General features: G+C 41.2%; 1 protein-coding gene across 6 annotated transcripts in view; it reads left to right on the forward strand.

The window, feature by feature from the left end:
- Nucleotides 1-25,000, forward strand: part of LARGE1 (LARGE xylosyl- and glucuronyltransferase 1) — a 631,116-nt gene that overhangs the window by 522,122 nt on the left and 83,994 nt on the right. For all 6 annotated transcript variants that reach the window (XM_025399702.1, XM_025399703.1, XM_025399705.1 and 3 more), the window contains 2 exons: nt 7,474-7,586; nt 10,060-10,185. In XM_025399702.1, coding sequence (XP_025255487.1) covers nt 7,474-7,586; nt 10,060-10,185 — 239 coding nt within the window. The remainder of the gene's footprint in view (nt 1-7,473; nt 7,587-10,059; nt 10,186-25,000) is intronic.

The following is a 25,000-nucleotide window of genomic DNA, read 5'->3' on the forward strand; positions in this document are numbered from 1 at the left end:
GGGAGGAAGGAAGGAAGGAAAGAAAGAAGGAAGGAAGGAAGGAAGGAAGGAAGGAAGGAAGGAAGGAAGGAAGGAAGGAAGGAAGGAAGGAAGGACCCACCTGCGGTTAATTATAGATTTATGAGCAAACACAAATGTTTTCACCCATGCTAGACAACTTTATGCAGCCTTTGTAAAATTTTGTTTTTGGGGAGAAGAGGGGGGACGTGGGTCATTACCTTTTGAGGTCTGCAGTTCAAATGTAGTGGACAGGATTTGCTACCTGCTAGATATTCAGCAACCCATTCCTTTGAAATCAGTGTCCTAGAGAGAGAAGCGTGTCTGATTTGACCTTTGTTCTTCCTGTCTCTCACTTATATAACCTTTTTTATCCTTAAGTTTCAGTGTAGACATCATTTCAAGATGCCCTTCCCTAATGCTTCCCTTGGGACACAGTCAGTTTCCCTGTACCCCAGCTCCCATAGTTCTTCCCCACCTCCCATTTATCACAGTGCTTTGTGTTTTTGTGATTACCTATCTCCCCTCCCTATCAGGCCTTGCTCCCTGAGAACAAGGACTGTGTTTTAAAAACTTCCAAGTCCCCAGTTAACTAATGAATAGAACCAAAGCAAGTGCTCAAATAAAAAAAAAAAATCTGAAAGGAATCATAGACGAAATACCTTCTGAATGCAGGACCTATGATTAAAAGTAGACAGAGTCAGCTGGGCATGATGGCTTACACCTGTGTTCCCAGCACTTTGGGAGGCCGAGGTGGGCAGATCACTTGAGTTCAGGAGTTCAAGACCAGCCTGGCTAACATGGTGAAACCCCATCTCTATTAAAAATACAAAAAACATTAGCCAGGCATGGCGGCGGGCACCTGTGGTCCCAGTTACTCAGGAGGCTGAGTCACAAGAATGGCTTAAACCTGGAAGGCGGGGGTTGCAGTGAGCTGAGATCGTGCCACTCACTGCACTCCAGCCTGGGCAACAGAGTAAGACTCTGTCTCACAAAAAAAAAAAAAAAACAAAAAACAACACACACACACACACACAACAAAAGCAGACAGTGTCCCCTCTGGTTTGGCATGCCAAAGGCAGCTTGCCTGTGGCCCAGCTGTTGTGTCTGGGAGCCCTGATTCCCACATGAGCCTATGTCAGCCAAACACACGTGTGACATTCCTGTTTAAGAGGAAGAAGCATGATCTTTAAAAATGTCGAAGTACAAAGAAGAGCCATCCATGGGTTCTGCTGGCACAGGAAGCACAGGGTCTTTATCAGTTCTAACGTTGTAAGGTAAACAGGGCAGTCGGAAGCATTTGCCAGCACTGTGACATTGGAAGCATCACCTCCGTCCTCAGCACCTCGCTTCCCACATCGAGGCAAACTCAGTAGGAATGTGTAACCAGCCCCCTTTCTAAGAATGTTGTGAGATTAGAGGCGGCTTGGGAAGCTGAGAGTGAAATTCATAAGCTTTGTGACATGTTTGCTCATGAATGTTTGTGTTTGTTTTGGATTCTGGTTCTTGGTTGAATCGGGGTACAGAGAGTGGCGTATTTAGTAAACTTTCCGGAATTCCAAGGAGAAAAGCAGCCTGAGAATCAGCTCATCAAGTTCACAGAGGCCCAGGTTGTGGTGGTTTTATGGCAGAGTGCCATTGTGCCAGTTTTCCTGGAAGAAGTGGTTTGATGAAAGAAAATTAAATTATGCCAAGAACCAGATCGTCTGGCCTCAACCAAGGGGTTATAGCTTGTTCTGAAGACCACCCTGAAATACTGGAGGCCTTTGATCTTGTGAAATGACAGGATAAATGACAGCAACATTTTAGCCTGGATTTTTCTTTTTTTTTTTTTGAGACTGAGTCTCGCTCTGTCACCCAGGCTGGTGTGCAGTGGTGCAATCTCGGCTCACTGCAACCTCCGCCTCCCAGGTTCAAGTGATTCTCCTGCCTCAGCCTCCCAAGTAACTGGGACTACAGGCACCCACCACCACATCTGGCTCATTTTTGTATTTTTAGTAGAGATGGGTTTTACCATGTTGGCCAGGCTGGTCTCAAACTCCTGACCTCGGGTGATCTGCCGGCCTCAGCCTCCCAAAGTGCTGGGATTACAGGCGTGAGCCACCACGCCCAGCTAGTTTGGCTTTTCTAAAACATCCTGTTGCAGTGATTCTCTTGCCCCACATCCTTCTCTGGCTCTCAGTTGTCCTCGGTAGGGCTTCCCAAGCAGTGTGTCACACATGAGTGACAAGTGCCAACAAAATGATCTCCTCAGCCTTGGGGACACTTTGGTAGGGCCTGGGGCCTCTGAAACCCTTGGATCAGCCTTTCTAGCCATAAGCCCCTTAACTCCCAGTAGGTTTTAAGAATAGTATTTTCTCTGTAGGAAATGGCATAAGCATGGTTGGAATGCACCTGTGTTGCATAGATGCGAGGCTCTTCCTGATTTATTGCCTGCTCATGTGTTCAGGCTTCTGTCCTGGCATTTGCCTAAGCCTGCTATTGAAACCGTCTGGCCATGATACACTCTAGTTCTTGTGTAGCCCACTCTTATCATGCATCTCCTACCTCCGTGCTTTGGCCATGGTGTTTCCTCAGACAGCTTCCCCAACTGCCTGACCAAGTCCTAGCCCAGGCCAGTCAGGCCTCCCTCCTTTGAGCTCTCTTCATAAGCACTGCATGTCCTCAGTGTATGCAGTCATCACATTGAATCCTAATGATGTATGTGTCTTATGTGTGTTTCTACAAAAGGGCCTGGCAAAGAATGAATGTTATACCTCCACTAAATATATGCTGAGCTAATATGTTGAATAAAGCCCATGAGATCGTCCAGGCACAGTGGCTTACAACTGTAATCCCAGCATTTTGGGAGGCCAAGGTGGGTGGATCACCTGAGTTCAGGAGTTTGAGAACAGCCTGGCCAACATGGCAAAACCCCGTCTCTACTAAAAATACAAAAAAATTAGCCAGGCATGGCGGCTGGTGCCTGTAATCCCAGCTACTTGGGAGGCTGAGGCAGGAGAATCACTTGATCCCGAGAGGCGGAGGTTACAGTGAGCCAAGGTCGCGCCACTGCACTCCAGCCTGGGCAACAGAGCAAGACTCTGTCTAAAAAAATATAACTAAAAAAGCTCATGAGATTGGTGAAAGTCGGGAAGCAAAATAAGTACAAGTCTGTTTCTACAAATTCACACATAGTAGCTACTCAATAAATAACTGTTGAATGAATGAATAAAAGAAATGTGAAAGGCATTTTAAATTTAGAATCTGTGGACTCAGTAATGACTGACTGTAAGAGAAAAGGAAGACTGAGTAGTTGAAGATGTCTCCAGACAAGGAGCGCCTTCAACACAGCAATCCCGGTCCACCTTTGGAAGCTGTACCTAGCTAAGCTCTCGAGACATCAGTCCAGATTAGGATATTTATTGCAGCATTGTTTATAATGGCAAAAACATAGTAAACAACCAAAATGTGCTTCAGGAGAGGAATGGATAAATAAATTGTGGTATATGTATAAAATGGATGATATGGTTACAGTGACTAAACTACATAGGAAATACTAACATGGTTAAATCTTAAAGACGTAACAGTGGGTGAAAAGGCAAGTTAGAAGAGGAAATACGCAATCCAAAACACACTAAAAATACCATGTGTTGTTATTATATGCATAGAGGATAAAAATGTAAAAACAAGCCTAGAAATAAAACACAGATTCCTCAGAATACTGTCTGAGGAAGAGAGGAGATAGAATGAGATGAACTTTAGATTTATCTGTAATGCTTTAATTTTTTAATAGTAAATGTGGCAATGTATTATACGATCCATTATATCTAGGTGGTGGGTATTCATTATATTAGTTTCTGTGCTTTCCTGTTATTTTGAAGTAGTTCATAATCTTAAAAATTAAAGTCACACAAAAGAAAAGACTGGCTAACAGGGAGAATGATCCTGCATTTCTGCATTCAGTCATCTGTTTTTTAGACAGATTACTTTTCAAGCAACCTGGCAAATCACATCTGCCACTTAGGACTTGCCAAGTCTCACACCATTTAAAAGCATCAGTTCTCAGCTTGGTCTCCAGAGACTCATAGATTTATCCTGGACCTCTCTAGAGGCTTCAAAATGTGCATTAATGTATTTCATGCTTGTTTCTAGCTTCCCACCGTCCCCCCTCATTTTTTTAATACATTGGAGCATCTATCCAACCTAATTATAATTCATTTTTGTAATAAGATTAATGAAATTCTCTTTTTTTTTTTTTCTTGAGACAGAGTCTCACTCTGTTACCCACACTGGAGGACAGTGGTGCAATCTCAGCTCACTGCATCCTCCATCTCCTGGGTTCAAGCTATTCTTATTCCTCGGCCTCACGAGTAGCTGGGACTACAGGCATGTGCCACCACACCCGGCTAGTTTTTTTGTATTTTTAGTAGAGATGGGGTTTTGCCATGTTGGCCGGGCTGGTCTTGGACTCCTGACTTCAAGTGATCCATGTACCTTGGCCTCTCAAAGTGCTGGGATTACAGGCATGAGCCACCACGCCCGCCCGCCCTTTTTTTTTTTTTTTTTTTTTTTTCTTTTTTTGAGATGGAGTCTTGCTCTGTTACCCAGGCTGGAGTATAATGGCGCAATCTCGGTTCACTGCACCCTCTGCCTCCTGGGTTCAAGCAATTCTCCTGCCTCAGCCTCCTGAGTAGCTGCGATTACAAGCACACACCACAATGCCTAGCAAATTTTGTTGTATTTTTAGTAGAGACAGGGTTTCACCATGTTGGCCAGGCTGGTCTTGAACTCCTGACCTCAAGTGATCTACCCGACTTGGCCTCCCAAAGTGCTGGGATCACAGGTGTGAGCCACCATGCCCAGCTTCATTCGTATTTTTGACTGGAATATATTTTCTTAGTCACCAGTGACTTACATAACTATATTCTCTTGGTTTGTAACTTTCTAAATGTTTCTTTTCTTTCTACCCCTCTCCCCATTGTTTATCTGAGTAAAACAATCAGATAAGACATTTATGGTGAACAATTTCCACTGTGTACCTTCCTCCCCAACTCGGTGTTCAGTGACATCACATTGCTAGCTTGAAATTAGCCATGACGGGAGTGTTTACACCTTGACAATTGGCAAATGCTACAAATCTGGCCCTTTTCTTCCCCAGGAGAGCTGATGGTTAAACATTACCAGCCTACCACAAGAGCGCTTGACAGTTTTCTGAGCTGTGCAGGGCAAGTAGCATTTTTCTCATTCAACACTCATAGAAACGGAGAGTCAACGAAAGACAATCTTGACCTGAGTCCCATGGTCCCAAAGTGACATTGCTGGAGCTGTGTAGTCTATGTGGTTGAGTGGAAGAAGCCCTGGCTTTGGAATCAGGCAGATCCGAGTTTGAATCTGACATAGCTACTTTTGAACTGTGAATTCACAAGTATGTGATTTAGCCCCCTCAGTTTCCTCACCTATAAAATAAGGACATCAAAGTCTATCTTATAGAGATCTGGGGGAGCATTAGGGGAAATGATATGTCATGTAAACCTAACAAAGCACAAAGGACCTATGCAGCAGATATAATTTGTCCATCAGACTTACAAGTTCAGATCTCTGTGTATTAGCCCATTCTTCCCATAACCATATAGACACTGTTCTTTTTTTTCAACTCTACCTGGCCAACCACCTTTCACTAAATGGTGAATATGTCTTTTCTCCAAATATGTGCCACTGGAATAAGTAAAAAGGCTTAGAGTTGACATGTGTATGTGATTTGGGGAAATCAGTTTCTTTCCTTGAGTCTTGGAAATGCAGGTACTAGGTTTCAACTAAGATCATATTTCAACTGCCTTGAGTCTTCCCGACTGACCATTCTGCTGAGCTAAGCATCCTGAAGAGGACTGATTTGGGGGCCTGTGCGTGCTACAGTTCCCCCCACCAAATTGACTGCAGTGGCCTGCAGGGAAATTCTCTTGGCTCTTTGTGTTCTATGCTCTGGGCTTTTTCTGCTTGCTCTAACTGACCTGATGGTAGATAGTTGCTTCTCAGCCATTCAGCTAAGCCTAAATGTATTTTTCTTTTTTAGATTTTAACTGATGTATTTATTTTTTGCCTGAATAATACATTTAGCTGTTTTAGCTTTTTTTTTTCTTTTTTTTTTTTTTTTTTGAGATGAAGTCCTGCTCTGTCACCCAGGCTGGTGGAATTCAGTGGCACGATCTCAGCTCACTGCAATCTCCGCCTCCCAGGTTCAAGCGATTCTCCTGCCTCAGCCTCCCAAGTAGCTGGGATCACAGGCATGCACCACCACACCCAGCTAATTTTGTATTTTTAGTAGAGACAGGGTTTCACCAAGTTGGCCGGGCTAATCTGACGTCAGGTGATCCACCCTCCTCCCCTCCCAAAGTGCTGGGTTTACAGGCGAGAGCCACCACTGCACCCCGCTGTTGTTTTAGCGTTTTAAAAAATACAAAAGGGGAGAATGGCGTGAACCCGGGAGGCGGAGCTTGCAGTGAGCCGAGACCACGCCACTGCACTCCAGCCTGGGAGACACAGCGAGACTCCGTCTCAAAAAAAAAAAAAAAAAATACAAAAGGGTATCGACAATGGGAATTTCCCTCCCTAAACAACCCTCCATTCACCCAGGTCCCTCCCACAGAAAGTAACCAAGAAAAGATATCAAGAAAGAGGAACCGCCTCTTATTATTCATTTCTTATGAGCTTACAGGCTTCTGGAGCTCACCTTAAAGACCCAGCGTGGGTGGACCAAAAAGACCCCCTTGAAATCAGGAAGACTGAGACAGGCCCATGTGGCTTGTCAGTAATCATCAAGCAAATTGGCAAAGCCATACCCAGAATAAAGTCACAGAGGAGCTGCTTTTTGTGTGTAGGGATAAATGGTATACGTCGTACAAATTCCACCTATCAGCTCAACCTAGTAGGTGGTCATATCTCTGGGGAAAAACACAGGAGAACCTAATATCTATAAAGAATGTGCTCTGTATCCAGTGCAGAGCTAGAATCTTTTTTTCATTATTGTGGTGAAATATACATAACAAAAGTTTACCGTGTTAACCATGTTTACACATATAGTTGAGTGGCATGAAGTCCATTCACACTGTTGTGCGGCCACCACCACTGCCCATCTCCAGACAATGCTAGGCTCTCCCTGCCCTCCTCACTTACTCCTTACAACAGTCCTTTGAGGCCTGCATGACCAGTCTCCATACAATGAGGAGGTCCCAGAGAGATGGCTTCACATCTCTATCAAGTAACTGGTAGGTCCTGGGCTTGAACCCAGGCATATTCATCTCCAAAACAGGTGCCCCATACTGTGGAGCCTCACTGGAAGAATTTTTGGAGGGAAGATTCATCTGCAGCAGGGCATAGGCCTCTGCATAAGACAGTCATCCCCGAGAGACTGTGGCTGTGCTGTGAGTAGGCATGCCTAGGTCTCCATCTTACTTTCTTATTTTTTAATTTTCTCTTTTATCCTGTGCTGTTGCCCAGGGGTGATCCTGTTACTTCTGGATAAGCTGCGGAAGATGAAATGGGAGCAGATGTGGAGGCTGACCGCAGAGAGGGAGCTCATGGGCATGCTGTCTACATCCTTAGCTGACCAGGTGGGTGGCCAGGTCCGAAGGTGCAGGTATTCCTGAGTGCGCTGGTGCTGTTTCTCAAGGAAACTTAAAAGTCAATCGGTCTGAATGGTTTTCTATGTGTTGTGTGACCCTGTATGCTCTGATACAGCTGCCTTATTCTTGCCAGTCTAAGACAGCAGCTCAACTCTTTAGTGCCTTCCCTTAATGTTCATTCATTTGTTCATTCAGCAGACTCGCACTGAGTACTGTGTACACCAGGAGCCAAGTTCAGAAAAAGGATGACAGAGATAGACGAAGGATGCAACACTTGCCCTCATAGAGCTTAGAGTCTACTGATGCAGACTTATAAGGAGATGTTGATGCCCTCTTCATCGCCAGGTGGAGTGCATAGGGCCTGCTCTCTGGGACCCCAGAATGCCACAGCATATTTCTCAGGCAAGATTTCACTTGCCTTGCTGGCAAATAGAATCTAACTGTTTTTTTGAGATGAAGTCTTGCTCTGTCGCCCAGGCTGGAGAGCAGTGGCACGATCTCGGCTCACAGCAAGCTCCGTGTCCCAGGTTCATGCCATTCTCCTGCCTCAGCCTCCCGAGTAGCTGGGACTACAGGCCACTGCCACTACGCCCGGCTATTATTTTTTTTTTATTTTTTATTTTTTTTGTATTTTTAGTAGAGACGGGGTTTCACCGTGTTAGCCATGATGGTCTCGATCTCCTGACCTCGTGATCTGCCCGCCTCGGCCTCCCAAAGTGCTGGGATTACAGGCGTGAGCCACCGTGCCCAGCCCCAAGTCTAACCTTTAATCTAAGCCTTTTACTTAGATGCTGCACTAGTGTCCCTTTACTCAAGGGAAATGCACTTAAATAGAAAGGATAAACTGCCAGGAAACCACCTTGCTATGCAGGCAGCCTCAGAAACTCCACTAAACTGTTAGCAAATATTCATTTTTATTTATTTTTATTATTTTATTTTACTTTTGAGATGGAGTCTCGCTTTGTCACCCAGGCTGGGATGCAGTGGTGCAATCTCGGCTCACAGCAACCTCCACCTCGTGGGTTCAAGCAATTCTCCTGCCTCAGCCTCCCAAGTAGCTGGGATTACAGGCGTGTGGCACCACACCAGGCTAATTTTTATACTTTTAGTAGAGACAAGGTTTCTCCACGTTGGCCAGGCTGGTTTCGAACTCCTGACCTCAGATGATCCGCCCGCCTCGGCCTCCCAAAGTGCTGGGATTACAGGCATGAGTCTCTGCACCCAGCCAACAAATACTCATTTTGTAAAAACCCATTCCTCATGTTGACGTCCTAGGAAAGTCAGAGGGCTTCAGTCTTTGACTTTGAGTCTACCAGAATCACTCTTTTAAATTTTCATCTTCCTGTGGCACTGATAGCTGTCTTCAAGCACGAAGATGATTTCTCTGAGTTTTCTGCATTTCACCCTTTCCTTTTCATCCAAAGAGCCAGCTCACTCTGCATGTTGTTGTTCTAAGTGCAATTTCCTGGTTCGTCGAATGCCTGCAAAGTTTCATAATACGGAGGAAACAAGAAACCCTGCATGATTACTTTACTATTTTTTAAAGCATTATTATTCAGTATTTCCCAAGCAGCTAGAAACTGATTTCCTTTTTCGAACATGAGATAGAGTATAATGAATGAGTTTAAGAAAAAAATAATACCCAGGTAGCTGTTTTAAACCTGAGGGGGAAATCGTCCACCAGCGTCATATTTCAAGTCGGGTCACCGTGACTTGAGCATGTCCCCCAAAGCTAGCAATTGTGTGCCCGTGTCCAGTGAGGATAGTTTATTCAGCCATCTTCTGCCACGAAGGCCCATAATTCACCTCCCGGCGCCACCTGTCAGCAGCTAGTTAATAAGTATGGCCTGGTGCAAGAGCTTGGAAAAGAGCCCAGAAAAGGTAAAACCTCCCTAGACAAGTCAGAGTTGGATTTTGAAACGGAGAATGCATATCCTGGGCACCATGGCCTGCAGAAATCCAAGGAGCATCCATCACTGAGTCCACCGCAGGCCCCAGGAAGCACTGCTGAGAGGGAGGATCTGTAATTTGTCTCAGTCCCTGAATGAGTGGGGCTACTTGTCATCATGCAGTTTCCTCTCCAGGAGGCTCAGGATGGATAACACAGGGCTCCTGCCTAGGAGGCCAGAGGGGAAGGAGACTTCATTTTTCATATGCCAGCAAGGGTAGGGAAGACACCACATGTCTGCACGTGTGAGCTCACTGGATAGGGCTTTATGAGACCAGCAGGACTCTGGAGCTTCCAGTCAGCCTGGGGCATTCCCCAGTCTCTATCCAAACATTATTGCTTGGTTTCTAGAGATAACAGGCAAGAGAGATGCCCCACAGTGCGAGCCAGCCTGTGTTCAGAGCAGGCGGTTCAAGAGAATCCCTATCACAGGGGATGCAGTGCCTTGAGAGCCAGAATGGGCACCTGGACCATCCGATTGTCTTGACTGTGTCTTTGGCTTTCATCCCCCAGGATATTTTCAATGCCGTCATCAAACAAAACCCCTTCCTTGTGTACCAGCTCCCCTGCTTCTGGAATGTGCAGCTGTCGGACCACACCCGCTCCGAGCAGTGTTACAGAGACGTGTCTGATCTAAAGGTAGGGTCAACACAGGCACATCCCCGGAGGTAGGGTGAGGTGGGCTGAGGGGACCTCTCAGGGGCATAGATGGCTAGGAGATTTATGTGCGATGTGGTGAGAGAGATAAGGGCACAGGAGACCAGAACGAGTATGCTTTTCATCTTTGTGGGGTGTTGGGTTTTTTCCACCCTTATTTGGGCTTTCTGGAAAGCCTAAAGCCTCCTGGCATAAGAACCAGCTTGTGTGGTTATTATTCTTACCATCTGCTGCTGGCTCTTTTGGTTCATGTCAGCTCCCCACATCTATTCATTCAACTCAAGCAAAAACATTTATTGAGGGCCTGCTCTGCCAGGTGCTGTAGATGTGGATGTGAATAACTAACCTGCTTCCAACTCATGTATGGCTTGGAGGAGGACAGAAATGTGCAAAGAAGTAGGTATTTAAAAAAGGACAAGTGCTGTGACAGGTGTGGGTGTGTGAGTGGGGGAGATGCAAGCATAAATGTCTCATTCTTCCTCACAGAGGGGGGACAATGACAGAAAAAGCCTTCATCACCACTCTGTAGGTACCAAACACTGTGGATGGACCTGGCTATAGAAAGAGGAAGAAGACAGGGTGTATTAGTCATCTACTGCTATAGATAATGCTGCATAACAAGCTTTCTGATAGTGGCCTAAATCAGTAACCATTTATATAGTTGATGAGTTTATAGGCTGGTTGGATGGTTCATTTTTTTACTACTTTAACAGAGTATCTGTGGTCTGCTTCAGATGGGACAGCTGGTGACTGGGGCAACTTGGCTGTCCTCTAGTGTGTCCTCTGTCCCTTCAGCAGGCCAGTGTGGTGTCTTCTCATGGTGAAGCAGAGGTGGCAGAGGAAGCCTTAATACACAGGAGGCAACTCTGAGTCATGGTTGCTAACATCCCTCATTGGCCAAAGTAACCATATGGCTGATCCCGTATGATTACTTTGAGTAAGGAGTGTGAGTTAAGGAGTGTATCAGAATTCCCTCCCTACAGTGGAAAGAGTAAAGAATTGACCACATCTATTCACAGAACTATTCACACAGAACAAAGATTTCAACACAGGCCTGTCTGACAGCAAGGGCATTTGCCTCTCAGGTTGTATCACGGAGGATTTAGATACATGCATCCTTAAAGAGTTTGTTTCATATGAAGTTTATATCCATTGCAAGTTCTAAAAAGGAAAAAGGATTGCAAAGCTGGCTTCTCTAATAAATTAGTCTTTTCTACTTGGCTTCTGATCCATGTCCCCATGTGGGTATTATGTCTTATTTATAGTCATAATGCATGTTAAATGTGGTTTTCTGCTTTTCATTTGTTTCATATCAAAAGCGTTTTCTGGGTCAACCACATGGTGTTAATGAACATTATATCCAATAGTTAATAGACTATTACCTAGCCACTCCCTTGACCTTAGTTGTTTTCAAATTTTCATAAGTATAACTTATATCTTAATTAACAGGTTTGTCCATGAAGCTCTTCCCTCCAATATTGTTGTAGCTCGCCTTTCCAGGCGAGAGGCAGGAGGCTGTGATAGAAATCAAGCTCTTTAAATTCTCTTTAATAACAAGATTTGGTGAACTTCTGGTTTGGTGAACACTATTGTTGCTGGAGGGTGATGTGCCCAGAGAGGGCATGGAAGTTCCATACTCCCCTCAGCCCACACCCCCATATTTTGCCCTGTGTACCTTTTCTCTCTGACTGTTCCCAGGTTCCATCATTGATAATAAACTGGTAAATGTAAGTGTTTTCCAGAGTTTCAGGAGCCATTCTAGTAAATTATGGAACCCAAGGAGGGGATCATAGGAATCCTTGATTTACAGCAAATCTGTCAGAGGACAGAAGGCCGGGACTTGCAGCTGGCATCTCAAGTGGGCCACCTCATGGGACTAAGCCACTAACCCATAGCATCTGATGCTTTTGTCAAGGAGGTAGTGTCACTGTTGTATTAAAGTATGGGGACCCAGCTAGTGTTGGAGTACTGGTCATTGTAGGAAAATAACCCCACAATATCTGGCATCAGAAGTCTTCTATGTGAGAGTATAGAAAAACTGGTTTTTCTCAATAGGTAGCTGTATAATTTATAGTGCAAACAAGGGAATGCTATCATGGGTTACAGAGGGACAATAGGCCAACAGGCAAAACATAGAATTATTCTGTTGACATACTATACATAGGACCTTAAGCCCACAGGAAGAAAGACCTCACATAAAGGCCTCACATAAAATCAGGATCCACAAAGAGTATTATCCTCGGTGGATAAACAGTTAATAAAACTCAGAGTGTAGAAGAAGACAGTAGAGGTTGTTGTCTGTTTCATCCTTGGTTTTAGGTAGAATAAGGGGGAAATGTTTCCTTTGAGATTTTATTTTAAGCCTATGCCTATATTATTTCGGGGGCTGAAATTACATGTGTGGGAGCAAAAATGGAAAGAAAAAAGTAAAAAATTTGCCAGGTACCTGGCAGAAACTAACATAAATCTGATCTAGAAGAATATTCTTAAAAACAAGTCTTCAAAATTTTTTAGGGGAAGTTACAAGGAAAGCAAGGTTCTCAGTTAGGAATCACAAAACGCATAAGGAAGTAGGCTACCCTGAGAAAGTGCAAAAACTGAAGACTGGAGTTAAATCTGAAAGACTGCAAATATTGGACTTATCAGATATAAAACATAAGTATTTTTACTTACATGTAGGAATAAAAAATGAATACTGAAAGTAGGATGAAGGAATAGTAGATTCTCAAAAAAATGAATAGCCCTTTTGGATTAAATAGTATTTTTAGAAGTGAAAGATATAATTATTGAAATTAAATGGATATGTTAAGCAATAGCTTAAACACAGTTGAAGAGAGAATTAGTGAACTGGAAGAGGTATAAGAAATTACCCAAAATTCAACACAGAATGAAAAAGAGATAGAAAAACTGAGAAAAGCAAAGAAATTGGGATATGTCTCATTGGACTATCAGAAGGAGATAATAGAGAAAATTGGAAGTGAGGCATATCTTAAGTATGCCAAGAAACAATAACAGGTTGTATACCTATAAGAATAATCTTTCAAGCATAAGATAACAAAGAGAATTTTCTGCAAACATGCAAAGAAACTTCTAAAGTATTGTCAGCCTTAATAACGAAGAGATTCTCTCTAAAAGAAAATTATATTTATTCTGGAATAGTGCATTGCAATGGGAATATACATGCCATAGCAAACTATGTGCATACCCAGGGAGGTAAAGGAAGAGAAAGGTTTTTAAAGGAAAAATGAAGAGGCTTTTATAATTGGAGATAATTATCTTTGGCCAAAGGATCAGTAACAAAGTTGACACCAGTCCAAGACTGGACAGGCAGTTGCTGGGCAGACATGCCTGCCAAAGTTTTTATTTTGTGTGTGTAAAGTTACAATGGCATTTGTGCAAGATTGTGGTTTTCACGGAGTCTTTTGTGATCATTCTCGTTACCAGACACTTATGGATGAAAAGCCTATCTCCATGGCCTTCCCGGTTCTGTTTGTCAGGGTTTTGTTAACACAAATGACTCCATTTTTATTTTGGCAACATTCACATTTCACCCTTTTGATCAAGATGTTTCTCCAAAAGTGTCACTGATCAATCATCCTTTAGTTAGGTTTTCATGTCTTTCAATGCCAGGATGGACCTCTCCCAGGCTTCTGGTCTTGTTTCATATTGGAGAGAATGAATGGCAGCTAGGAGTCAATGTCAAAACCTTTTTCACCACATTTGAGCTTAAGTTTAAGTTTGAGGAAGTTTAAGCGTGGTGCTCCCTGGCTGTCTACTTGGAGTCTGTAATTAAGTTCAATTTTGTCTGTTCCATAGGCCTATGTTACCATCTCAAAGTGCTGGGTTAGCATTATACTGTTAGGATTTGTACTTCTATAAAAAACTTGAACAAGTAACAGATACAAAATTAAAGAAGAAAATGCAAAGTAAAATTAATAGTGATGTGACAAGAACAATTTGCATAGGGACTTTGAGCAATAAACCTACGCTTTAAAGACAACCAATTAAATAAACAAAATGACCATTAACCTACCAAGTGAAAAAGGTGGGTATTATTATATCATTATGACATAGAGTCTTGTTCTGACATCTTGCAAAAAGCTATCTACAGCATGGAAACAATCAACTCTCATCCTGGTTTGCAGTTTGAATGTCTCTGGTAATGGCATCAGGCAGTTTAGTGAACTTTGTGTGGCCCAGACATCAGGCATGAGACTTATTTCTTAAAATTCATCTAGTTTCAGCTTATAGGGCTTCCAAAACACAGAAATTGCCATTTTTGGTAACTGCATGGAAGAAAGTAGGATTGTAGAAATTTAGAAGAGTTCTATAGGCAAATAACAAATAGCAAATTGCTCTACAGGCAAATAACTTGAAAACAGTGCACACAGCTATCATCTAATAACAGTTGTATTCTAGCTTTTCTTTAGCAACATAACTCATGTCTGCATTTTTTTCTTTAAATCATAGCCATATGGTAAATTTTCTATTTTGTTGTGGTTCTCTTTTATTGATGGGCATGCAGTGAGTGTTTCTTGGAAATGATCAATTTTTATTAAAATATTTCTGGAAGAAAAAAAGAAAAGAAACATAACTTTTTCTTCCTACGGTGATATTGACTTTTCCAAAAATAGAGTAAGACAAATTTGTTTCTAAAATAAATTTAGTTTTTATCAAATATTGCCTGCAAGAATAGTGATTTGACCACAGAGTAATCTCAGATCTAAAAACCTTTTGAAGCTAAGCTGGTGGCAAGTGCCTGTAGTTCTAGCTACTGGGAAGGTTGAAGTGGGAGAATTGCTTCACCCCAGAAGTTTGACGTTACAGTGAGCTGTGATTGTGCCACTGTACTCCAGCATGGGTGACAAAGAGAAACCATGTCTCAAAAAAAATAAATAATAAACATAAATAAAAACTTCTTGAGGTTAATAAGATAACCCAAGACAGACTTTAGGTTATACTTACAGTCCTAAGATTCCTGGACCTGCCAGGAATTGATAATTTTTATTCATTTACTATAAGGCTGAGAACCCTAGAAGTCAGGCAGTTTATACATATTCTCGGATATGACATTTCAGTCAAAGCCTTGATAATATAACAAATTGTTTCCATTGTATCCTGCTATAAAGAGAGGGTAATTTTTTTTTTTTAATGGACTCTCACTCTGTCACCCAGGCCAGAGTGCAGTGGTGCAATCTTGGCTCATTGCAATCTTCACCTCCCGGGTTCATGTGATTCTCATGCCTCAGCCTCCTGAGTAGCTGGACTTTACAGGCATGTGCCACCTCACCCAGCTAATTTTTTTTTTTTTTTTTTTTTTTTTGTATTTTTAGCAGAGACAGGGTTTCACCATGTATGCCAGGCTGGTCTCAAACTCCTGGCCTCAAGTGATCTGCCCACCTGGCTTATAGACATGAGCCACTGTGGCAAGTGGAGAGAGCAAATGTTATTGAACTTGTACAAATAACCATATTGCCATAAAAATAAGAATACTCACAAAAACTCTCCAAACTTTGGAGAGATAAAATTGGAAGAAAAAGGAAATGCTTCTACCTTGTTCACAAATGTATAGTGTACCAAATTGTTGTGTGCTATAGATAGCTTAGGGAAGAAAATTTCCTTCAATCTGGAAAACAAAACGTTTAAGTGAAGAACTAACCATGTTTTAAATAAAAGTCAAAAACATTATCAGTTACTTAATCTCATGCAGTTTATTTTTGTTCTGCTTGAGCTTGATTAGTAGTTTCATGAATTCATGTTTCTTCATTAGAGTTCTCAAACATTTGCATTTAGTCCATTGATCTTAAAGTTATTAACCTATATCTAAGAGTATTTGTTGGAGTCGCTTCCATAAATTTGTTTGCAAATGCCTTTAAAGAAGAATTCAAAACAATAGCTGTGAATAAAAACTTAGAATACCCATGGCTAAAAATCTGATGGGAGTTCATTATAATAAGCAATTAACATGGAAATTTAGTTATTTTTGTGCCACACGACATCATGTCTAGAATTTTAACTAATGTCATATTAGATTTTTAAGAATTTTATATAATTTGGGTACATACCCATAAATGTAATGCAAATATCTAGCATCACTTATTATTTGATAGCATTTAGCATGCAGTTCACAAAATAAGACTAATCATTTAATATTTCTACAAGATAAGAGATACATTCTTTGAGCCTCTCCAGAGGTCCTTCTGGAGAATCCAAAAGTTAATTTCAGGTCAATAAAACTTAAGTTAGAATTTTGATTCAGGGAACCCTGCCAAAGATTTTAAAAGGTTGAAAGCACTTGATGAGACGTTACTGTGAAGTCATAGTCATTCATGTACCCAGAGCGATTATCAAAAGACAATACGGAAACTTACGTGGAAGCTTAGTGCTTTCAAAACTCCATTTTCCTAAGTAATCAAATACTGAAGAAAGATAACACAGGAAATTATATTGATAACATATAAAATGTTTGTTTCTCAGGCCAGTTACTAAAACGGTGAAAACAACTTCTGCAGGTTGATTGCTTCTCCTTACGAGAAGCCAATGTATAGTAGATAACCAGGTAGTTGACCTGATGAAAAGGGCACTTGAGTTTAATCTGACACAGAAGGAATGGGTCCAAGGTTATGAGTGCAGACCATATTATACAGGAATGTAAACAAGAAAACTAGCACCTTGAGCAGGGGAATACATGGCCCTTAGTAATAGCATGGGAAGTTTCTTGGTTACATGGGATAATTCAGACATGTCAAGAAAAGGCAAGGGTACAAAATCAAGGTATACTGGTGAAAACATTGCCTTTTTAGACCTTCAAGATAAACTTTTTTGTTGTTTGTTTGTTTTTGAGACGGAGTCTCGCTCTGTCCCCAGGCTGGAGTGCAGTGGCGCAGTCTCGGCTCACTGCAACCTCCGCCTCCTGGGTTCAAGCGATTCTCCTGCCTCAGCCTCCCAAGTAGCTGGGACTACAGGTGCATGCCACCACACTGGCTAATATTTTGTATTTTTAGTAGAGATGGGGTTTCACCATGTTAGCCAGGATGATCTTGATCTCCTGACCTCATGATCAGCCCACCTCTGCCTCCCAAAGTGCTGGGATTACAGGTGTGAGCCACCACACCTGGCCCAAGATAAACATTTAATGGACAAGCTATAACAGCAGAGTTAGAACAGGTGGTGGGGGGTGGGGGTGGGGGTGGGAAGTTACAGGAAGGAATGGAAAACTTAAAGGAGAGAGTTATCCCGGGCCTTTTCAACGGTAGAAAGAGGACGAGCAGAAGGCAATGATGTAAGACCTGAAAATCACATGCAGCAAGATACAGCAAAAGTTGAACTTCTGAGAGATGAATCTGAAAAGCTTCCAGAGGAAAACTCTACCTCAAGAAGTGAAATTACCATTCTAAATGAAGAAGACAGCATTTCTTTTTCTTTTTTTCTTTTTTTCTTTTTTTTTTTTTTTTTTTTTGAGATGGAGTCTTGCTCTGTTGCCCACACTGGAGTGCAGTGGCACGATTGCAGCTCACTGCAACCTCCATCTCCCAGGTTCAAGCAATTTTCCTGTCTCAGCCTCCTGAGTAGCTGGGATTACAGGCATGTGCTACCACGCCTGGCTAAAATTTGTATTTTTAGTAGAGATGGGGTTTTGCCATATTGAAGCTGGTCTCAAACTCCTGACCTCAGGTGATCCACCTGCTTTGACCTCCCAAAGTGCTGGATTATACGTGTGAAGAAGACAGCATTTCTGACCTGAAACTGGGGAAATTAAATATATCTCAGGAAGAAATTTTGCGGAAATAGAAACTGCACTTCAGAAGATGGCAGTTAAACAGATTTCAGAATTAAAAATTATAATCTCTTGGGGTTTTACTAAGAGCAGATCAGTACCTCAAGAAAACTTTGTTCTAACATAGGGGATGAAATTTTTAGTTTTGTTTTAATGTATTTTGTTGATAGCAAAGCTCAATCTTTAGGAAGACTTAGAAACAATTCCCTTCTAATTACAGGCAACTTGATCACACACACAATTTCTTTTATAAATTCATCCTTTACAAACTTTATCATGACTTACTCAGACCTTTCACAACATGCTTAAGCTTTCTGCTGTGTTGTTTACTTTCTCTTTATTAAATAACCAGTCATTTTACTTTAAGACAAAAATTTACCACATAAGATTCTTTCTCATAGAAAATTCTCCTTTCTTTTTAACCGTCCTTACCAAAAATACATCCTTATATCCATAACTTTCTTCACATTACTCTCCTGCTTACTGATTCCTATCTTGTTTCTATTTCTTTTTTAAATTTACTTTTCAAGGCAACCTTTAAGTAACCTCTGAACTGGACAAAATTATTCTATTTTCTCAATAAGGAATATATTTTTTATGCATTGTAATTTTGCTCATCAAAAACACATCTTATTTTGGTATACTTTGTGATATGGTTTGGCTGTGTCCCCACCCAAATCTCGTCTTGAATTGTACCTCCCGTAATTCCCACATGTTGTGGGAGGGACCTGGTGGGAGATAATTGAATCATGGGAGCAGTTTCCCTCATAAACTTCTCATGGTAGTGAATAAGTCTCACGAGATCTGATGGTTTCATAAGAGATTTCCCTTATTGCTTGGCTGTCACTCTGTCTTTCCTGCTGCCATGTAAGACTTGCCTTTTGCCTTCCACCTTGATTGGGAGGCCTCCTCAGCCACGTGGAACTGTGAGTCCCTTAAACCTCTTTTTCTTTATCAATTACCCAGTCTCAGATATGTTTTTAACAGTAGCATGAAAATGGATTAATACACTTTGTATACAGAATTATATATACATTAATTAGGATTTTATTCTTAGTAACCTGAATTTCTAGTGAAAATCTAGGAAGCCAAAATTTTGAATTCTTTGTCACATGTCAGCATTTTATAATAAGAATCGTTTCATAATTTTTAGAAACATGTTTTAATAGACTCAAATATATTTAAGAAACCAAAAACAACTTTTATTTATTTATATTCAGCAATTTGTTCTTATTTTTATGGAAATGACCCAGACATTTGATGAGTGTTTATTATTTATTATAACATAGCATAACCTTATGATTTTAAAGTATATGAAAAGTTATTTTATAAACATTTATTCCACATTCCATTTATTCTGAATGTTTATTTTATAAACATTTACTCCATTTACATTTACCTGATTTACTTATTTTTAACAATTCACCTACATTGCTTATGAAAACTGAAATATTACACAAAGCAAATCATCATTTCAAGTTATATTACTGTTAACCATTTTTGTATTTTGTGAATACCAGGTGTTTGCTTAAGAACCTGAAAGTAAAATACATGAGTATTTTGCGTATAACTCAGAAGCTACAACTGTTTTTATTAAACCAATAATATTAAATTAGCCCTACTTATCAAAGAGTTACACAAAGATTATTCTGTTTTCAAGTTGAGTTCATAGTTTCATGACTTTAAAACATGTAGCAGAAACAAATACAAAACCCAGCCAAAAATGTATGCTACCAGTTTTGAAGATATTTGTATTTTTACTTTACCAGTGATTTAAAAACCAACTTGTTTATCAAAGTTTTATTTAAGTCACAGGAACTAAAAGGCATTTGGGTTAATTACTATGTATTTTATATGTGTGATAATTCATCTAAGCCAATCAAAATAAAATTTCTTAGATTTTTTTTTGACCAACTGTTCCACATTTTACTATGTAGATTATAGCATAACATATATTATATAACATGTAATATAGTATGTATTATATAGTATGTATTATAGCAGATTATCTTCTGGCCATTGAACCTTTGAAAACAGTACCCCTAGACAGTAAGTAGAAATAAGTTCTACTCATTTTTTTAATCCAAGGACATTTCCAATTTTAAATAAACTTTTCTAGAGAATATGAAAAGAGGAACACTTTTTAACCCATTCCACAAGCAGGATATTATCAACACCAAAATCAGACAAAAAAAAAGTGTATTAGTCTGTTATCATGCTACTAATAAAGACACACCCAAGACTGGGTAATTTATAAAGTAAAGAGGTGCAATTGACTCACAGCTCCACAGGGCCGGGTAAGGCCTCACAATCATGGCGGACTCATAGTTCCACAGGGCCGGGAGAGGCCTCACAATCATGTTGGACTCACAGTTCCACAGGGCCGGGGAGGCCTCACAATCATGGCGGAAGGCAAAAGAGGAGCAAAGTCACCTCACAAGATAGGAAGATTGCAAGCCAGTCTCACGCATGAATGTAGATGGAAAAATCTTAAGCAAAATATTTAGCAAACCAAATCTAGCCATGTATAAAATAGATAATATATCATGGCCAAGTTGAGTTTATTCCAGGAAAGACAAGAGTGATTTAGCATTGAAAAATCCACAAGTGTTGTTCAGCATGTTAATAGATTAAAGGAGAAATACCAAATAATCTAAACAGATGAAGCAAAGTTATTTGACAAAATTACATGCTCATTCATGATAAAACTCATAAATAGTAACTAGTGAAAACCTACAGTAAACTATTGCGAGCATTTGCTCTGGGTCGTGCCAATTAATCAGTTGGAAAGAGGAGAACGTGCAAGAGCACACACACATTTATGAAAGTATTTTGGTATATGAAGAGGCGACATACCTGATCACTGAATAAATGATTAAGTTTCCCATAAACGGTGCTGAGACACCTGATTATCCACATGGAAAAAATTTAAGTGGATCTCTGTCTCATACCATGCACAAAATTAATTCCAGATGGATTAGAAACTTAGAAAGTGAAGGGCTAAAATAAACTATTTTTTAAATGAAAAGGGAAACTAGCTTTAAGACTCCAGAATGGAAAAGTATGTATTCAACAAGACATCAAAAATACATATCATAAATGAATGAATCCGTAAATTCAATCACATTGATATTAATAACTCCATCAAAGGGGTGTTAAAAAGAGAAAAGCAGGCCAGGCACAGTGGCTCACGCCTGTAATCCCAGCACTTTGGGAGGCCACAGCAGGTGGCTCACTTGAGCTCAGGAGTTCGAGACCAGCCTGGCCAACATGTGAAACCCCATCTCTACTAAAAATACAAAACTTAGCCAGGCGTGGTGGCACAGGCCTGTAGTCCCAGCTACTTGGGAGGCTAAGGCAGGAGAATTGCTTGAGTCCGGGAGGTGGAGAGGTTGCAGTGAGCCGAGATCATGCCACTGCACTCCCACCTAGGCAACAGAGCAAGACTCCGTCTCAAAAAAAAAAAAAAAAGAGAGAGAGAGAGAAAAGCAAAAGATAGATATTTCAACACATGTTACTGACAGAAGAGCAGTAAACAAAATATATAAACAATTCTTAATGAGTGATAAATCTGTAAAAGATGTAAACAGTCCTTTTACTTAGTTGCCAGGCAAATGGCCAATAAACACATGAAAAGATATACAGCCTCACTGTTAATCAGGGAAATGAAAAGGAAGACCACATTATTAAAATCATAAATAATGTTATAGCCACCAAATTGGAAGAGTGATACTATCAAGTCTTAGTTGATCAGTGGTGGTCTCTTATGTTACCCATAGGAGTGTGTATGGATACACCAAATTGGAAAACACTTTGGCACTATATTGAAAAATTGAAGTGGAATATACCTTACAATCTGGGTCTTGGATGTAATTGGTCACAAATGGAGAAGTGGATGACTTTCTAAAGAAAGTCAGATTCAGCTATCAGTGAGCAAATTACAACAGATAGAAGTAGTGCTTTGGAAGGCCTGTGTCTTCCTGATAAATGACATTTCTTGACCAGGCAGGGCACAGGAGACTTCTAAACTCTCAAGTCTTTTTATATCAAAAATAAAAACGTAAAAATTCCATAAAAATAAGTACAACTAAAAACTTTGGCAGGCCTTGAAAAGGAATAAAATTCTGAAGGCCAGGCGTGGTGGTTCATGCCAGTAATCTCTTTTGGGAGATTTGGGAGGCTGAGGCAGGTGGATTACTTGAGCCCAGGAGTTTGAGAGCAGCCTGGGCAACATAGTGAGACCCCCATCTCTACAAAAAATACAAAAATTAGCTGGGCGTGGTGGCGTGTGCCTGTAGTCCCAGCTACTTGGGTGGCTGCAGTGGGATGTTCCTGTGAACCCAGGAGGCAGAGGATGCAGTGAGTTGTGGTTGTGCCACTGCACTCCAGCCTGGGCAACAGAGTGAGACCCTGTCTCAAAAACAAACAAAACGAAACAAAAAACTGACATATGCTATAACTTGGATGAACTTTGAGGACGTTATGCTAAGTGACCTAAGCCAAACACAAAAGGACGAATACTGTATTATTTCACTTAAATGAGTTATGTAAAGTGGCATGAAACATGCTACTTAAAATGGCATGCAATTTAAAATATGAATTATTTCTGGAATCTTCCATTTAATATTTTCAGGCAGCGGTTGACCGCTGGTAACTGAAGTGGAGAAAAGCAAAACCGCAAGTAAGGAGGGGCTGTTGTACTCCCAAGGGAGGAACATAAAAAACAGCAAACAGGCGGTCCTTCATAAATGTGGAACCGGATTCAAAAAAAAAAACAAAAGATGGGAGAAAGCAGGGAAAAGAATGAAAATAGCAAAGATGCACTATGACCAGGACTCTGAGACCCAGATTGGCCTGGTGGGACACACGGAGTTCTTAGGTCATCCCTGAGGGCTCCACGGAAATGTCTAGGCACTGAGAGGACCTAGAGGGTCTCCCCATCCCGCTCAGTCCCACTTAGGAGGTGAATCATTGCTTCATCCAGCATCTCCATGCTGTCTACACTACTGGCCTGCGAATCACTTAGTAGCCATCTTAGTTATCAGATTGACTCTCTGGGCATCACAGTGTTTGTGTTCAAGTTGCCCTAATTTTACTTCGTCATGGCCCCAAAGTACAAAAGCAGTGGCACTGACATATTATGATTATTCAGTTTTATTATGTTATTGTTATTCATCTTTTGCTGTGCCTAATTATGAATTAAACTAATCATAAGTATGCATGTACAGGAAAAAACGTGGTATGGGGTTAGGGACTTGATATGGTTTGGCTGTCTCACCACCCAAATCTCATCTTGACTTGTAGCTCCCATAAGCCCCAGGTGTTGTGGGAGGAACCCAGTGGGAGGTAATTGAATCATGGGGGCGATTTTCCCCATACAGTTCTCATGGTAGTGAATAAGTCTCACGAGATCTGATGGTTTTATAAGGGGTTTCCTGTTTCACTTGGGTCTCGTTCTTTCTCTTGCTTGTTGCCAATCTAAGCCATCACCTTCCACCATGATTGTGAGGCCTCCCCAGCCACATGGAACTGTGAGTTCTCCCTTAAACCTCTTTTTCTTTATAAATTACCCAGTCTTGGGTATGTCTTTATCAGCAGTGTGAAAACGGAATTATACAGCACTATTGCATAGTTTCAGGCACCCGTTCTGGGTCTTGGAATGTGTGCAGATACTACTGTAGTCAGGGAGACCCCGCCTCTCCTGGTCTCCCTCAGCTCACACTCTGCTACTTCAAAGGAAAGTCAACCTGCACAGCCCACCTGTGGGAAATGCAGGGGCCCCATGCTGGGTCAGATGATTGAAAATGTCAATTAAAGCAAGAATCATAAAAATATTTTAACCTTGATTTGCTTTCTTTTCATCCACAGGCCAGGTTTTTTGGTCTGCTAATTGAGTGCTGTATTAACCTGCATAAACCACCCTAATGAATCTTCTATGGTTATCAGTGTCCTTTCATTCAAAGTGAAACAAGAACTCAAGGACTCTTCCAAAACAATTGGAGGACAGTCCTGGGTTAGTTCTATTTTTCCCCCCTCTTTAGTCTCACCCACACCTAACGCAAAGGCAAATTTGTTTAGGGACTTCTTTTCATTGAGCTGTTGCAAAGCGTTTAGTTTGCCTTTCAGGGAAACAGCAATTCTTTACAGTTACATGCCATGAACTCAAATAATATCTAATTAGATTTCAAATTGCGTTAGAACTACAAGATATAAAAACACCTTCGGTAACAATCACAGCTCACTCTTGCTGAGCACAGAGCCCATTTGTAGGAACAGACTTCCTCTGACATCCTGCTAGCGAGAGGCTTACCAGCCTTGGGCATCTCGTCTGCCCTAGGTGTCCATGGAGAACTTTGTGCTAAGTAGAGGTTGGTTAAGAGAACTTCTGAGGGGAGAGGTGTTTTCACTGAAGAGGCAAAAGTGTATATCCTTTGGGAGCCAAGCAATCTTGTAAATTCTGATGACAGTTCTGCTTCTTACCAACTGAGGGATTTGAGTAAATCACTTAACCTCTCCCAGGTTCAGTTACATTATTGAGAAAATTGAAGCCATTATTCTTTGCCCCATTCTCGGCCATGGCCCTTGAGTGGTCCATAGAAATACACTTGACTTTACCTCATTCTTTTGTGTTTCAGAGACCTTCATTTTTATCTCTTTAGTCCTTACGCTTGATGACTCAGCCTTCCCTGGCTGAGTCTTAAATTAAGAAGAGAAAGGAAAGGCCCAAGGGAGCATCTTTTTATCACTTACCAGTAGCACAAACTCTTAGGAGACCAGACTGTGTAGTGTGCTGGTTTAGAGAAAGGAGCACGAGAGAGATTCTGTGAAACTTTGCTCTAGTTCTTGCACCTTTGATGGACCATTAGGGAATGAAGCTCTTGTCAGAATCAGTTGTTAATGATCAGGAAACGGCAGGCAGAGGGTCCACCAATGGGTCTCTCTAGAGGTTTCTAGAGTGCCAGAACTGAGTAAGCCATGGTTCCTGCTCTCAGGAAAGTCTCTAGTGAGACCTAACTGGTG

The sequence above is a fragment of the Theropithecus gelada genome, chromosome 10 (assembly GCF_003255815.1).
Source record: "Theropithecus gelada isolate Dixy chromosome 10, Tgel_1.0, whole genome shotgun sequence".
NCBI classification, from domain to species: Eukaryota; Metazoa; Chordata; class Mammalia; order Primates; family Cercopithecidae; genus Theropithecus; species Theropithecus gelada.